General features: G+C 44.3%; 1 protein-coding gene across 1 annotated transcript in view; it reads right to left on the bottom strand.

Annotated features, from left to right (window-relative positions):
* COL4A6 (collagen type IV alpha 6 chain) overlaps nucleotides 1–14477 on the bottom strand; it is a 207059-nt gene that overhangs the window by 27985 nt on the left and 164597 nt on the right. The window contains exons 23-29 of the mRNA XM_067471575.1: nucleotides 13686–13869; nucleotides 10662–10715; nucleotides 8547–8618; nucleotides 5593–5700; nucleotides 4439–4660; nucleotides 3905–4066; nucleotides 71–241 (exon numbers count right to left, since the gene is read on the bottom strand). Of these exons, the coding sequence (XP_067327676.1) occupies nucleotides 71–241; nucleotides 3905–4066; nucleotides 4439–4660; nucleotides 5593–5700; nucleotides 8547–8618; nucleotides 10662–10715; nucleotides 13686–13869 (973 nt within the window). The remainder of the gene's footprint in view (nucleotides 1–70; nucleotides 242–3904; nucleotides 4067–4438; nucleotides 4661–5592; nucleotides 5701–8546; nucleotides 8619–10661; nucleotides 10716–13685; nucleotides 13870–14477) is intronic.

Genomic DNA, 14477 nt, shown 5'->3' on the forward strand with positions numbered 1-14477 from the left:
GGCTGCAATCAACCCCCGGGCCTTAGTTTGAGGACCCCTGTAATAGGCCTTTAATATTACTATTTCTTACCTTTAGGTCCAAAGAAACCTGGGTTTCCATCTGGACCCGAAATGCCAGGCGATCCAGGAAATCCTTGCTCCCCGAGAGCCCCTTGAAGACCGTTGAGACCCGGGAAACCCTTCATGCCGGCAGGACCAGGTGGACCGGGATCCCCACTTTTGCCCTTTTCTCCAGGAAGCCCTGAATCGAGACAAACAAAGGATCTTCGTGTTGGAGTCTTCCTCACTCGGTTCCCTCTCCTTGTACCATGTTCCAAGCTGTTTCACTGCATTGGTACACAAGGAGGGGAAACCTCTGAAATGGAAAATCATGCAGCCTTTTTCTAAGGTTTAGAAATGCCAAAGTAAAATAGGAAGCATTAGTCGTCTAACAATTAAAAGGCTTAGGAAGGTTACTGCCTACACCACTACACAAGTGCCGAAAGTGAAACCCCTTATGCTTGGGATAATTTTGGCAGAGCTTGGGAAGTTACTCTTTGTGGAAAGAAAAAGCGGGGTATCAATATACATAATAATAAACATAATAATAATAATAAAAGTTTTATTTTGGACTACAATTCACAGATTCCCACCTTTAGCTTGGACGGCTGGTGTAAACCGCTTTGAATCTCGGACTGAAGAAGAGGCAGAACTTAATAATAATAATAATAATAATAATAATAATAATAATAATAAGGGGTGTCACCTACAGTCAATGCGAGTCTCGTAGCATTAAAAGCTAGGCAGCTGTTAGTCCAGGAGCTTTTATGCTACAGGCCTTTTGTGTGTTTTGTTTTTCGCTCTCACCTTGGCAGCCTATTTGGAGAACCCCAAAACCAAAAGAGTGTGACATCGGAAATGGAGAGGTTGGTGGTAAATGGAAGAGAAACACGGCGAGGAAAACAAAGACGGACATACAGAGGGACAAGGAGAAAAGCACAAGGGCGTGAACCATAATGGATGAACATGGAATACAATGGCGCTTACCTGAATGTTGGGGATCCACACCTGTCTACACTATATTTAAATCCTGCTTTGCGTCTCAATCAAAGAGGTAAAAGCAGGATATAAATAAATATAATAGCTGTGGGCTGCTTGGTAGGGAACAGTTGCTTACCTGTAACTGTGATTCTTTGAGTGATCAGCTGTGAAATTTGCACATAAGTGCAACTTTCACAGAGACCACGAAGAAGAAGGATTGGTTGCTTAAATGTAATTGTGTTTCTTCAAGTGCTCATCTGTGAAATTTGCACTTAAGTGTGACTTTCACAGAGACCACGAAGAAGAAGCAAGCTTTTCTCAAGTAGCTTCAAGAGCTCCAAAGAGCACTTTCCCCATATGAAAGTAGGTTTATTCTATTTGCCTCAGGTCAAAAACTCTTACAAGGTTTCCATGCAAACTTTGGCCACGGAGAAGGAATTCCTTTTCAGGTTCAACTTTCTATCAAGTAGCCCCACTCATATGCAAAAGAAATCAAAATTTCTTAATTAAATTATAGGGAAGTTAACTGGATCCCAAGGAACCAGAACTCTCAAGCAACCAGCAAAAAAATAATCAAAGAAATATTAAATGTATTGTCGAAGGCTTTCATGGCTGGAATCACTAGGTTCTTGTGGGTTTTTTCGGGCTATAGAGCCATGTTCTAGAGGCATTTCTCCTGACGTTTCGCCTGCATCTATGGCAAGCATCCTCAGAGGTAGTGAGGTCTGTTGGAATTAGGACAATGGGTTTATATATCTGTGGAATGGCTGGGGTGGGGCAAGGAGCTCTTCCCTGCTGCAGTTAGGTGTGAATGTTTCAGCTGATCACCTTCATTAGCATTTGAAGGCTCAGGCAGGCTCAGGCAGGCTCAGGCAGGCCTCACTACCTCTGAGGATGCTTGCCATAGATGCAGGCGAAACGTCAGGAGAAATGCCTCTAGAACATGGCTCTATAGCCCGAAAAAACCCACAAGAACCTAAAGAAATATTATCTTAAATAAAAATAAAATCAATTCTTATAATGCAGCCAAACTGTGTTACATTAAATTGAATTTATCATTGTCTTAATTTGCTTTTAATTAAATATTTCAATATTAATATGTAACATTAATATTTGAAATTTAATATTTCAATATTAAGATGAAGTCCATACAGAGTGTAAGGTATGGAAAAATATGGGGTATAGTATTAGGTCTATTTTAGTGTTAACTCTCAGGCAACCAGAAATGACATTGATCCAGCACCTTTCAATCACCCTGGGCACCAGTTAATTGAGAGTCTACTGTAATTTAAACTGTATGGTAGGAGTGGGGAACTTCTGAATCTCTAAACTCCAATCTCCAGAATCCCCAATGCAAAGGGATTATGAGATTTAGAGTCCAAAATATTCAGAGGGTCAAAGCTTCCATGTCTGATTCCTTTTTCAATCCAGGAGAAACCAAAGGCTGCAATTCACCCAAAACTTTTGTATTGACCTGTCCTTTCCAAAACTCCATTTTTAAAAGACGGCACAGTACACAATGCAAAAGATGAATCTAAATTATCTTTGGTTGTTTTTTGCATTGTTTCATTAATGGAACAAAGGAATTGTCCAATCTCCCAAAGCGCAAAGAGGATGTCCCTGTTTCTGAGCAATTGGCGGATAAAGATGGAGAAACCACAGCAGTGCTTTGGAGAAAGCAAAGTGAGGACAGACTTGGGAGGATGCAAAGTTACATTCTGTAGTCACTCCTGCAATGGAAGCATGGATGTGGATGATGGAAGTTAGTAATGATAAACAGTATTCTGGAAAAGAAAAGTCCTTCATCTGATCATCCTTTCAGCATCTTCTCCACTTAAAACAGAAGTACAATAAAATGTCCTTTTGAGGCCAAGTCAAGTAGGCAACCTATTCCAGACTCCACATCTAGAAGGACTTTGAACCATTGATCATACAAAGCAGAAGTGGGAAACTCCAGGAAAGTAAAATTGTTTCCCCCATCCCACATCTTCCCCACTGTGGGCTATATTATTGCTTATAATACGACCAGAAGTGATGCAATGCCATGTTGGGTTCTGAAAATCCACTCTGCAGAAAGTCCTCCACATTTGCTGAGGACCTCCACAAAGGTGGAAAAAAACGTGAAATTTAAAGATGTCCATTTTTTGTCACTGGAGAACAAAAACATTCCTCTGTAGGAATGTCTAGTGCCCTGGGCTGACTCCAAGACCAACTTCCATTGACCACAGAGATGTACTAGAGATTTTTGGAGAGACCATATTAACCCAATCCGAGAATAATCAAATTTGCAAGTGTAGAATCTGCAAATGTGATGGGATGACTATATTTCAACTGAAATATAATGGGTTCCTATAAGGTTCCTTAGGGGTCTTGGGGGCAGAGGAAGTCAAATTGGGAGATTGTTGTTGACACCATGGATTCTTTGACCATTTATGGGGCAGTTTTTGGAATCTGGAAGCTTTAGAGCAGTGGTTCTCAACTTGCGGGTCTCCAGGTGTTTTGGCCTTCAACTCCCAGAAATCCTAACAGCTGGTAAACTGGCTGGGATTTCTAGGAGTTGTAGGCCAAAATACCTGGGGACCCACAGGTTGAGAACCACTGCTTTAGAGTCTCCAAAAGATTTCCAAGGGCCTCCAAAGATCTCTAAAATGGCCTGCGAAGGGTGTGCTAGAGCTCAACCTGATAAAATAATTTTTATTGCTTGCATTTTGTATATCTTTCAGCATACTCATTCAGTTTGGTTCCGTCTCAAGAGGAGCCAAGAATCTACTCAAGGGATCTCCTGGTCTACCGAGATGGGACACCACCATGAAGCTATCAGAAGGGAGAGGCTCCATGCATGTAGAAGACCACACACACCTTTTCACTTTGCGTCATTACATACCTTGGGATCCCGGGAAGCCAACGACTCCACCTGGACCTGCTTTTCCCTTGATGCCAAGTGGCCCTACGGGGCCCGGAGGCCCTGGCAGCCCAGGAAAACCTGCTTGACCTGGATCGCCAGCCATTCCTTTGATGCCTGGTAGGCCTGGCCTCCCATCCAAACCTGAAAGCAGAGAAACAGCAATTGGCAAGGGCAGGAGAGCCATTTTGGGGCACGAGGGGCAGCTTTCGCCTTTCCTCTCCACCAGATTTTGTTGCATCGCCTACGGCAGACACACAACTGCAAAAGGTGTATGTTCCACGAGTCCTCCTTCACCATCCAATGCAGATGCTGCTAAAAGATTGCCAACTAGACAGAGGACAAGGAGTGAAACCCAAGTTGGACAAAAAACAAACTGTATAAAGGAGTATCTTTGTTTGAGGCTTGTTAACTGAGGTATGTCTGCAATAACATCAACAATCTCCCATCCAAACATTAACCTTAGCTGCAAGGTGACATGCTCTTCAGTCAGACAAGGAGAACAACAGCACTAACCTTTTGGTCCTGGAAGGCCTGGATCCCCCGCAAAACCTTTATCCCCTGGTATTCCGTTTCTCCCGGGTTCACCCCGCGCTCCACTTTCAGCCCCAAAGACTTCTCCACGGGGGCCCTTTGCTCCAGGAAATCCAGGAGGACCTGGTTTCCCTGGTAAGCCATCTGTCCCATCAGTTCCAGGAAGTCCTGATATCCCTGGATCGCCACGAATACCTGGAAAACCTAAAGTCATAACAGTTAGAAGATAACCAAGATTTAAATAATGTTTGCATTACCATCTCTCTCTCCTTCATATTCTGTAACATGTAGGTTATTTATTACTAGTATGCATGCCTAGTGTGGAACACATCTCACCACGCTAAAACAGTGGATGTGGCTCTTAATGAGACATGCTGCATTATCACGGGGTGTCTGCGCCCTACACCACTGGAGAAATTACACTATTTAGCCGGTATTGCACCACCTGACATCCGCCGGGAAATAGCAGCCAATAGTGAAAGGACCAAGGCAGTGACATCTTCAGCTCATCCCCTGTTTGGGTATCAGCCAGCGTGTCAACGACTTAAATCAATAAACAGTTTTCTAAGATCTACAGAGACACTCGCTGGAACACCTCAGCAAGCGAGAGTCCAAAAGTGGCAGGCTCAAACCCAGAACCTCAACCAATGGCTGATACCAAATGAGAGACTCCCCCCTGGGCACACAGAAGACTGGGCAACTTGGAAGGCGCTGAACAGACTGCACTCTGGCACCACGAGATGCAGAGCCAACCTCAAGAAATGGGGCTACAAAGTGGAATCCTTGACATGCGAGTGTGGAGAAGGGCAAACCACTGACCACCTGCTGCAATGCAACCTGAGCCCTGCCACATGCACAATGGAGGATCTCCTTGTGTCAACACTGTCATAAGACTTGGAATCAAATCTTCTATGTGGAATGAATGCTATAGCATCAGTGATGGTCATTTCTTCCCCATATAACAGATTGCCTTGGTTGAATAGTTTGATACAGTCTCAAACCATTTTCAATGGTTTAATTGACTGTATACCATCCTTGGGACCTTGGATACAGAGCAGGATCTAATAAATGCTCATTGTTGCTTCAGTTACATGGTCACCATCATCATAACTCCTTTGGTCTTAACCAGACCTTACCTGGCATTCCTAGAAGGCCGATCAATCCTGGTATGCCCATCTGTCCTTTCATGCCATTGAATCCCGGCTGACCGGGAATACCTGGGAGACCTCTGCTCCCCTTGGGTCCTAGACAGGAAGAAACATCCATTAAGTGTCTGCTTTTGGGGGGCTGCCATTGCCGTCTTTATTTCTATGTAATTCCAATTTCCAGAACTCCTGGCACCCTCCACATCCATCAATAAATCCGGATGCCTGGCACTGAGGTAAGATGTCCTTCTTCAGCCAAGAATGGTCTTGAAGGGGACCTATTCCTCCTCAAAACCTAATATTTGGTCTGGCAGCACTTCTGTGGCCAACACAGAAGACAGCCCATCTCTGACTTGTGCTAAGGTTACTTTAAACAGACCTAGGCATGTTACATTTGGGATATCAATCTGCACAGGGACCTCATAACATCTTAGAGACTAGACATGTGTATTCGGGGTAAACCTTGTCCTATTTCGTGTCCCTGTGATCAATTTTTTGTAATCCTCCTGAAATTGGAGGTTTAGAAAAAAATTCAGTCCCTTTGTTTCGAGGCCCAAAAATCAGACCATTAGGGGCTTCCCAGCGTACGTTCTTCTTACCAGGCACCTGAGTAAGAGGTGCAGATCTGTAGGCACTGACCTGCTTGCATGCCCCACCACACATGCAGTCTGCTTGGAAGAGAGTGCATGTGTAGCGGGGCATGAAGGCGGGTACGGGAAGGGCACATGCGCCTGCCAGTACCTACATCCAAGCACCTCTTAATACAGAGTAAGAGATGCTCAGGTGCAGGTGTGCTGCAGGCCTGCATGTATGTCCTGCCACAAATGTGCTACCACTCTCTGCGAGAGTGCATGTGTGGCGGGGCATGCAGGCGAGTACAGAAAGGATGTGTGTGCCTGCCAGTACCTGCAGCCAAGCACCTCTTACTATAGAGTAAGAGGTGCTCAGGTGCAGGTGTGCTGCAGGCCTGCCTGTATGTTCTGCCACAAACGTGCCACCACTCTTCTCTGAGAGTGCATGTGTGGCGGGGCATGCAGGTAGGCTCGGAGCATGCCTGCAGCTGAGCTTCGAGCCTGCCTGCTGCACACCCCACCACACACATGATCTCTTTCCAAGGCAAGGAGGCAAGTTTGGATGCACATGAAAGCAGGCTTTTGTGTTGAGCAGATTTTTGTGTGGGGTGGGGAATTCCCGTTTCGTGCCTCTGAATAAACGAAAGACACAAAAGAAACAGTAGAAACAGTAGGAACGAATTTGACACACTTATCTATTAGAGACCAATTGAGAGAACAAAGTTGGGAGCAAACGTTTTTGTAGTCGTGGGACTCTATCATGCACAGACTTCCCCAAATTTCTAAACACTTTAAATTGGAGTCTCATGGAAACAATCAAACAATGCAAGACTATTTCCGAAGGTGGCCCATGAGACTCTATTTTTAAAATGTTTAGAAACAGGGCATTTTTGGAGCTGGGTAACTATCAACTCCAGAGGTCTCTATGGACTTAGAAATGGGAAAAGATGCATACTTTAAGGTGTTTTGGCAACTGTTGGATTCCTCCATGTAGTATCATTTTTGACGATTACTTATGGGCATTCAGGTGGGTGGTATTAAGTTTCCCTCAATTCTACTCTTGTTTCCATTACTCCACAAGGACAGGTTTGTGGTCGCCAGCAGTACAAATAAAACCATTTACATTATTAAAAGTTATCACAGTGGTATGCCAAAGCAATAATAGAAATTATGAACCATACGATCCCGAAAAAAAAAGCCCGGCAAACTTGCTAATTTTTTTTCCTGAAACGCGAGATTTCACACTTCCACTATTGTGTAGTTTTCCTATTTTTTTTAAAGGAAAAGACAGCAATATAGGCAGAGACCATTCTCTTCTGTGTGATGGCGACTGAAGTGGGTGATTGCTTTTGAGATGGCAGGAGTCTATAATGCAGTGTTTTTCAACCTTCCTAATGCTATGACCCCTTAATACAGTTCCTCATGTTGTGGTGACCCCCAATCATAAAATTATTTTCGTTGCTACTTCAAAACTGTAATTTTGAGTCATCATGTAAATATCTGATATGCAAAATGTATTTTCATTCACTGGACCAAATGTGTCACAAATACCTGATTAGCCCAAATTTGAATACTGGTGAGGTTGGGGGGAGGGAGGTGTATTGATTTAGTCATTTGGGAGTTGTAGTTGCTGGGATTTATAGTTCACCTGCAATCAAAGAGCATTCTGAACTCCACCAATGATGGAATTGAACTAAACTTGGCACACAGAACTCCATGACCAACAGAAAATGTGAGAAGAGTTTGGTGGGCATTGACCTTGAGTTTTGGAGTTGTAGTTCACCTAAATCCAGAGACCGCTGTGGACTCAAACAATGATGGATCTGGACCAAACTTGGCACAGATACTCAATATTTCCAAATGTGTACACTGGTGGAGTTTGAGAGAAATAGAGCTTGACATTTGGGAGTTGTAGTTACTGGGATTTATAGTTCACCTACAATCAAAGAGGATTCTGAACCAACGATAGAATTGGGACAATCTTCCCACACAGAACCCCCAACCAACAGAAATACTGTGTTTTCTGATGGTCTTTGGCGACCCCTCTGACACCCCTTCACGACCCCTCCAGGGGTCCCGACCCCCAGGTTGAGAATCACTGCTATAATGTATGATTAGGAGGGTTCAATTTTCTGTTTTTCAAACAACATGGAAAGGCACAAAATGCAATGCTAAGAACAACCCCCTGCTTTTACCCATTTTCTAACCCAAATAGGATGAGGTCCTTAAATCTGCTTCCCAGGATGTATGGCATCAAGTGCCTAAATAGGGACCTTTGTATCAATAGACATAGAAATGCAAAAGTTGTGGGTGGAATGGCACCCTGCAGCTTGCACTCCTTGAAAAGGATGATGTCTTTATAAGGTGTCTTACCTGGAAAGCCCGAAGCCCCTGGAAGCCCGGGTGGACCAAACGCTCCCGGAATGACACAGGGCAACGTTATACCTACAGAAAGAAAATATAGCAAAACTTTCCTTGGCTCGTTGCAGTTTGACAATATTTCAGGAAAAATGTTGACCAATTTATCGATGTGATTGATATCCCACCTTTCCCTCAATAGTGACTTGCAATATCAGTTACAACAGTGGATGCAATCCAACACCTCCTCCTGTAGAGGTCTGTTGTGCCAGCACTGCACAATCCCCATGCAGAATAGCCAAGTTGCGCTATACATCTCCATGACTGGGCACTATTGCAATTACAGAGCTGCGATGCACAATGTGCTGCTGTGATGCGCAACCTCGATATGTGACATCACTCTATGTGACATTTCTTTCACTTTTTTCAGCAGAAGGCATCTATTGCATAGTGGTAAACAATTCACTTCGTGTGCACAGCATATATGTGTGAATATCACTAACCGGATCCCTTGTATTGTCATGACTCAAGGGGTTCTGCTGCACTGTAGCATTAATGGGGTTTGACACCACTTTCATTGCCATGGCCCAATGGTATGGATTAATGGGAGCTGTAGTTTTACCAGGACCTCAAAGACAAAGAGTGCTGAGCTGCAAACTACAAAATCTAGGATTCCATAGCATTGAGCCATGGCAGTTAAAGTGATACCACACTGCATTAACCCTACAGTACAGATCAGGAATGGGCAAACTTCGGGCCTCCAGGTGTTTTGGACTTCAATTCCCACAATTCCTAGTAGCCTCAGCAGCCTCAGGCCCCTTTTTGGCTGAGGGGGGAAAGGAAAGGGACTGAGACTGCTAGGAATTGTGGGAATTGAAGTCCAAAACACCTGCAGAAGCGAAGTTTGCCCATGCCTGGTGTAGATGCACCCAAGGATATGGATGGCATGGCACCAAGCATGAAGAAAACTCATTCCAGGACTTTCATACCTGCTTAAGCAGCTGAGGGGGGAAAAGGAAGAGGCCCGAGGTTGTTAGGAATTGTGGGAGTTGAAGTCCAAAACATCTGGAGGGCCAAAATTTGCCCATGCTTGATAGATGCACCTCCAGCCTCTATAGTACCAGTCTTTGTCCAAAAGGCCACTAAATTGGCATGTTTTGCACATTTCCAGGGCACGCATACATGTCACAATCTAGTCCAGTGATTCCCAAAGGCTCAACTGGGAGTTGAAGTCCAAAACACCAGGAAGATCCAGGGAAGTCATGTTTCCCCTCTATTCTGCCTTGGGTAGACCACACCTGGAATATTGTGTCCAATTCTGAGCACCACAATTGAAGGGAGATGTTGACAAGCTGGAATGTGTCCAGAGGAGGGCGACTAAAATGATCAAGGGTCAAACCCTATGAGGAGTGGCTTAAAGAGCTGGGAATATTTAGCCTGAAGAGAAGGCTGAGAGGAGACATGATAGCCATGTATAAGTATGTGAGAGGAAGTCACAGGGAGGAGGGAGCAAGCTTGTTTTCTGCTTCCCTGGAGACTAGGATGCGGAACAATGGCTTCAAACTACAAGAGAGGAGATTCCATCTGAACATGAGGAAGAACTTCCTGACTGTGAGAGCTGTTCAGCAGTGGAACTCTCTGCCTCGGAGTGTGGTGGAGGCTTTTAAACGGAGACTGGATGGCCATCTGTCAGGGATGCTTTGAATGCAATTTTCCTGCTTCTTGGCAGGGGGTTGGACTGGATGGCCCAGGAGTTCTCTTCCAACTGTATGATTCTAGGAAAACCAGAGTTTGAGAAACACTGGTCTATTTAAATCATGCATCTGAATCTTCTTTGATCCTTGAAGCTGAGTTGTGAACTTTGTTGTTGCTTTGGTTTGTCCCATTGCCTCTTTGAGGCTACACATGCAATAATAAGCAAAGATGTCGGAAGCACATGGAAGCGGACACTGAGCATTTAAGCACACGCTTTGCAAGGGGAAAGCACACACAAGCAAGCTTTCTGGTTCCCTCGAATGTCAGCCTCCCCTGGATGGGATCCCAACGCCCGCAAGTGTCACACAACATGCTGTTTTGGGTGTGTCCCTCCCCATCCTCCTCAGTGTGACAACCGCCAGTCCTGGCTCTCACCTCCCTCAGCGTCTAAGATTCCATTCCCAACCTCCTCACTGCAGCAGCAATCACCTATATCAGTTAAGCAAAGGAGGACAGGTTAAAACAGAGGCAGGTTAAGCAACAACAGGAGATGGTCCACTCGCAGGAGTACCATGACCTCCCGTATTCACAGGCATTGCATAGGAGACACATACCAAAAATTCATCTTGGCAAAGGCTTTCATGGCCGGAATCACTGTGAGTTTTCTGGGCTGTATGGCCATGTTCCAGAGGCATGATGTTTCGCCCACATCTATGGCATGCATCCACAGAGGTTGTGAGGTCTGTTGGAAACTAGTTAGGTTTATATGTCTATGGAATAACCAGGGTGGGAGAAAGAACTCTTGTCTGTTGGAGGCAAGTGTGAATGTTGCAATTGGCCATCTTAGTTAGCACTGAATGGCCTTGCAGCTTCAAAGCCTGGCTGGCTGGCTGCCAACATTAAAAAAAAATCTAAAATCAGGACAGTAAATGAATTCAATATAAGTCATGTGTTTTGCGGGAAGTTCCAAAGGGGTTGTTGTGAATTTTCCCGACTGTATGGCCATGTTCCAGAAGCATTCTCTCCTGTTGTTTTGCCTGCATCTATGGCAGGTATCCACAGAGGTTGTGAGGTTTGTTGGAAACTAGGAGAATGGGGTTTACATATTTGTGGAATGTCCAGGGTGGGAGAAAGAACTCTTGTCTGTTGGAGGCAAGTGTGAATGTTGCAACTGGCCACCTTGATTAGCACTGAATGGCATTGCAGCTTCAAAGCCTAGCTGATAGCTGCCTGGGGGATCCTTTGTTGTGAATTCCAGACAAGAATCAATCACAGCCAGCTAAGAACTCCCAACAAAGGATTCCCCAGGCAGCAACCAGCCAGGCTTTGAAACTGCAAGGCCATTCAATGCTAATCAAGCTGGCCAATTGCAGCATTCACAGACAAGAGTTCTTTCTCCCACCCTGGACATTCCACAGCTAAGTCAATCTCAGTTGCCTGCTTTCTAAGACTTCACAACCTCTGACAATGTCTGCCATAGATGTGGGTGAAGCATCTGAAAAAATGCCTCTGGAACATGGCCATACAGCCCAGAAAACTCATAGCAACCCAATTCACATTGGTCTTAAGGATAGTTATGACTTAGCTCTTTTGGTTTTGAGAACTGGTATTTTTGCAGGGTTTCTTGTTGTGTGCTTTCAAGTTTTGGCAACTTTAAGGGCATCAGTCTCAGGAACAGAAAGGCTAAAACCTTTCAATTCAGACAGGCCTCTAAAGAAGAGAGATCTAAAGAATGAACTATGGGGTGCTAAGTAGTGTTTTATTTGTATTGTCGAAGGCTTTCATGGCTGGAATCACTAGGTTCTTGTAGGTTTTTTCGGGCTATAGGGCCATGTTCTAGAGGCATTTCTCCTGACGTTTCGCCTGCATCTATGGCAAGCATCCTCAGAGGTAGTGAGGTCTGTTGGAATTAGGACAATGGGTTTATATATCTGTGGAATGGCTGGGGTGGGGCAAAGAGCTCTCCTTGTGTTTTATTTATTTGTTTGTTTGTTTATTTGCTGTATTTGTATATCGCCTTTCTCAGCCCATAGGCAACTCAAGGGCAAAATTCAATACTTACGATGTCATAATTAGGTTTTTTTTGGTTTTAATTAGTTAATGGTTTTATGAGATGTAAACTATTTGTTTTTAACTGTTTACTGTGTTTAATTCTATTTTAATGTTCATATGTTATAGGTTTCAAAATGTAATTTGTCTTGTCTTTAATGTTGTGAGCTGCTCTGAGTCTCATTTAAGAAAGGAAAGTGGGATAATGATGATGACAATGACAATTACTGTTGTTATTGTTATTATTATTTTCTGGGGCTGAGAGTATGTGATTCATTCAGTATCACCCAGAGGGTTTTCCATGGCCATTGGCTCTCATTTTGCACTGAATGGATGTACATTTGGGGCATCGAAGTGGAAATATTGTTTGGGGCCGCAATGACGCAACAGGTTAAAACATTGAACTGTTGAATCTGTTGCCCTAAAGGCTGGCAGTTCGAAGCTAAGGGTCGGGGTGAGCTTCTGCTTTTAGCCCCAGTTCCTGCCAACCTAGCAGTTCAAAAGCATGCAAATGTGAGTAGATCAATAGGTATCGCTTTGGCAGGAAGGTAATAAAGGTGCCTATGCAGCCATGACCAGGAGGTGTTGACAGACAACAAGCTCCTCGGCTTGGAAATGGAACAAGAGCACCTCCCCATGGCCAGAGTTGAGCACTACCTCCAGAAGCCAGAGATGAAAAGGGAAGCCTTTGCCTTTGTTCTGTGTATTTATGTGTCATTATTATTTCACTGTATTAAAGGCACTGAATGTTTGCCTATCTGTGTATGTTGTAATCCGCTCTAAGTCCCCTCAGAATATAAATAAAATGTATTATTATAAATGCTTTGCCTGTGAATACAGGTTAGGTACATTGTAAACACCACAAGCTGAAATACATATCTCTAAATGCAACGTTAAATAGGCAAAAAGAAGTAGCTTTTATATAACTAAAGGAAGCGGCAGTAAAGAAAGCAGCACATGGCTGTTGTTAAGGGAAAGTCTTTTGAAAAGCTGGCATTAGAATATAATCATAATAGAAAGCTTTCATTCTACTGCCTGGATAGTTCCAAAAAGTAACTGTTCAAAGCTCTGGAGATTACTTACAACAGGCATGGGCAAACTTTGGCCCTCCAGGTGTTTTGGACTTCAACTCCCACAATTCCTAACAGCCGGTAGGCTGTTAGGAATTGTGGGAGTTGAAGTCCAAAACACCTGGAGGGCCAAAGTTTGCCCATGCCTGACTTACAACAGCTTGGTTGAGTGGCAGCTGAAGAACGAAGCCAAATAAATAACGGTTTGTTGTTAGTGAAGAAATGGGTTCAAAGTTCGAAATCTGGCTTGGCGTCTTTGGAAACTATGGTGTCCAAAGATGTTACCATCTTATGATCAACTGAGAATAAGAAATTCCTCTCTCTGCAGCAAATGACGTACCTGGAGGACCTGGAAGACCAGGCTGTCCTGGAAAACCGTCTAATCCTGGTTCGCCCGGAGGCCCGCGAGCTCCAATTGATCCGGGAAACCCAACGCCCGGAAGACCAACCTCACCTCGCCGGCCCTTGGCCCCAGGTAATCCTGGCAAACCTTTCTCTCCTGGGTAGCCAAAGACTCCATCGCCCTAAACACACACAAAAGAAGAAAGTGATCATATTTATTTATTGCATCAGAAGCTAACCGAAGGTATAGTTGAAGGTATAAAGTGAGGGTAAGCATGGGAGATCGCACTAAGACTTGTATTCTTTGGGTTAGAGAGGGCCTTTGGAATAATCCACTCAAACCAAGGTAAACAGGGTTGTTGTGAGATTTCCAGGCTGTATGGCCATGTTCCAGAAGCATCCTCTCCTGACCTTTCGCCTGCATCTATGGCAGGCATCCTCAGAGGTTGTGAGGTCTGTTGGAAACTAGGCAAGTGATGTTTATATCTGTGGAATAGTGTCCCACCCTGGTCATTCCACAGATATATAAACCCAATTTTCCTAGTTCTAACAGACCTCACATCCTCTGAGGATGCTTGCCATAGATGTAGGAAAAATGTCAGAAGAGAATGCCTCTAGAACATGGCCATACAGCCTGAAAAAACCTACAACAACCCAGAATCCTGTTTGTTTGAAGCAAGTGTGAATGTTGCAGGTGATCACCTTGATTAGCATTGAATAGCCTTGCAGTTTCAAAGCTTGGCTGCTTCCTGCCTTTGTTGGGAAGTGATTAGGTGATTCCATACACTCT

This window comes from Anolis sagrei, chromosome 10 (assembly GCF_037176765.1).
Source record: "Anolis sagrei isolate rAnoSag1 chromosome 10, rAnoSag1.mat, whole genome shotgun sequence".
NCBI lineage: Eukaryota > Metazoa > Chordata > Lepidosauria > Squamata > Dactyloidae > Anolis > Anolis sagrei.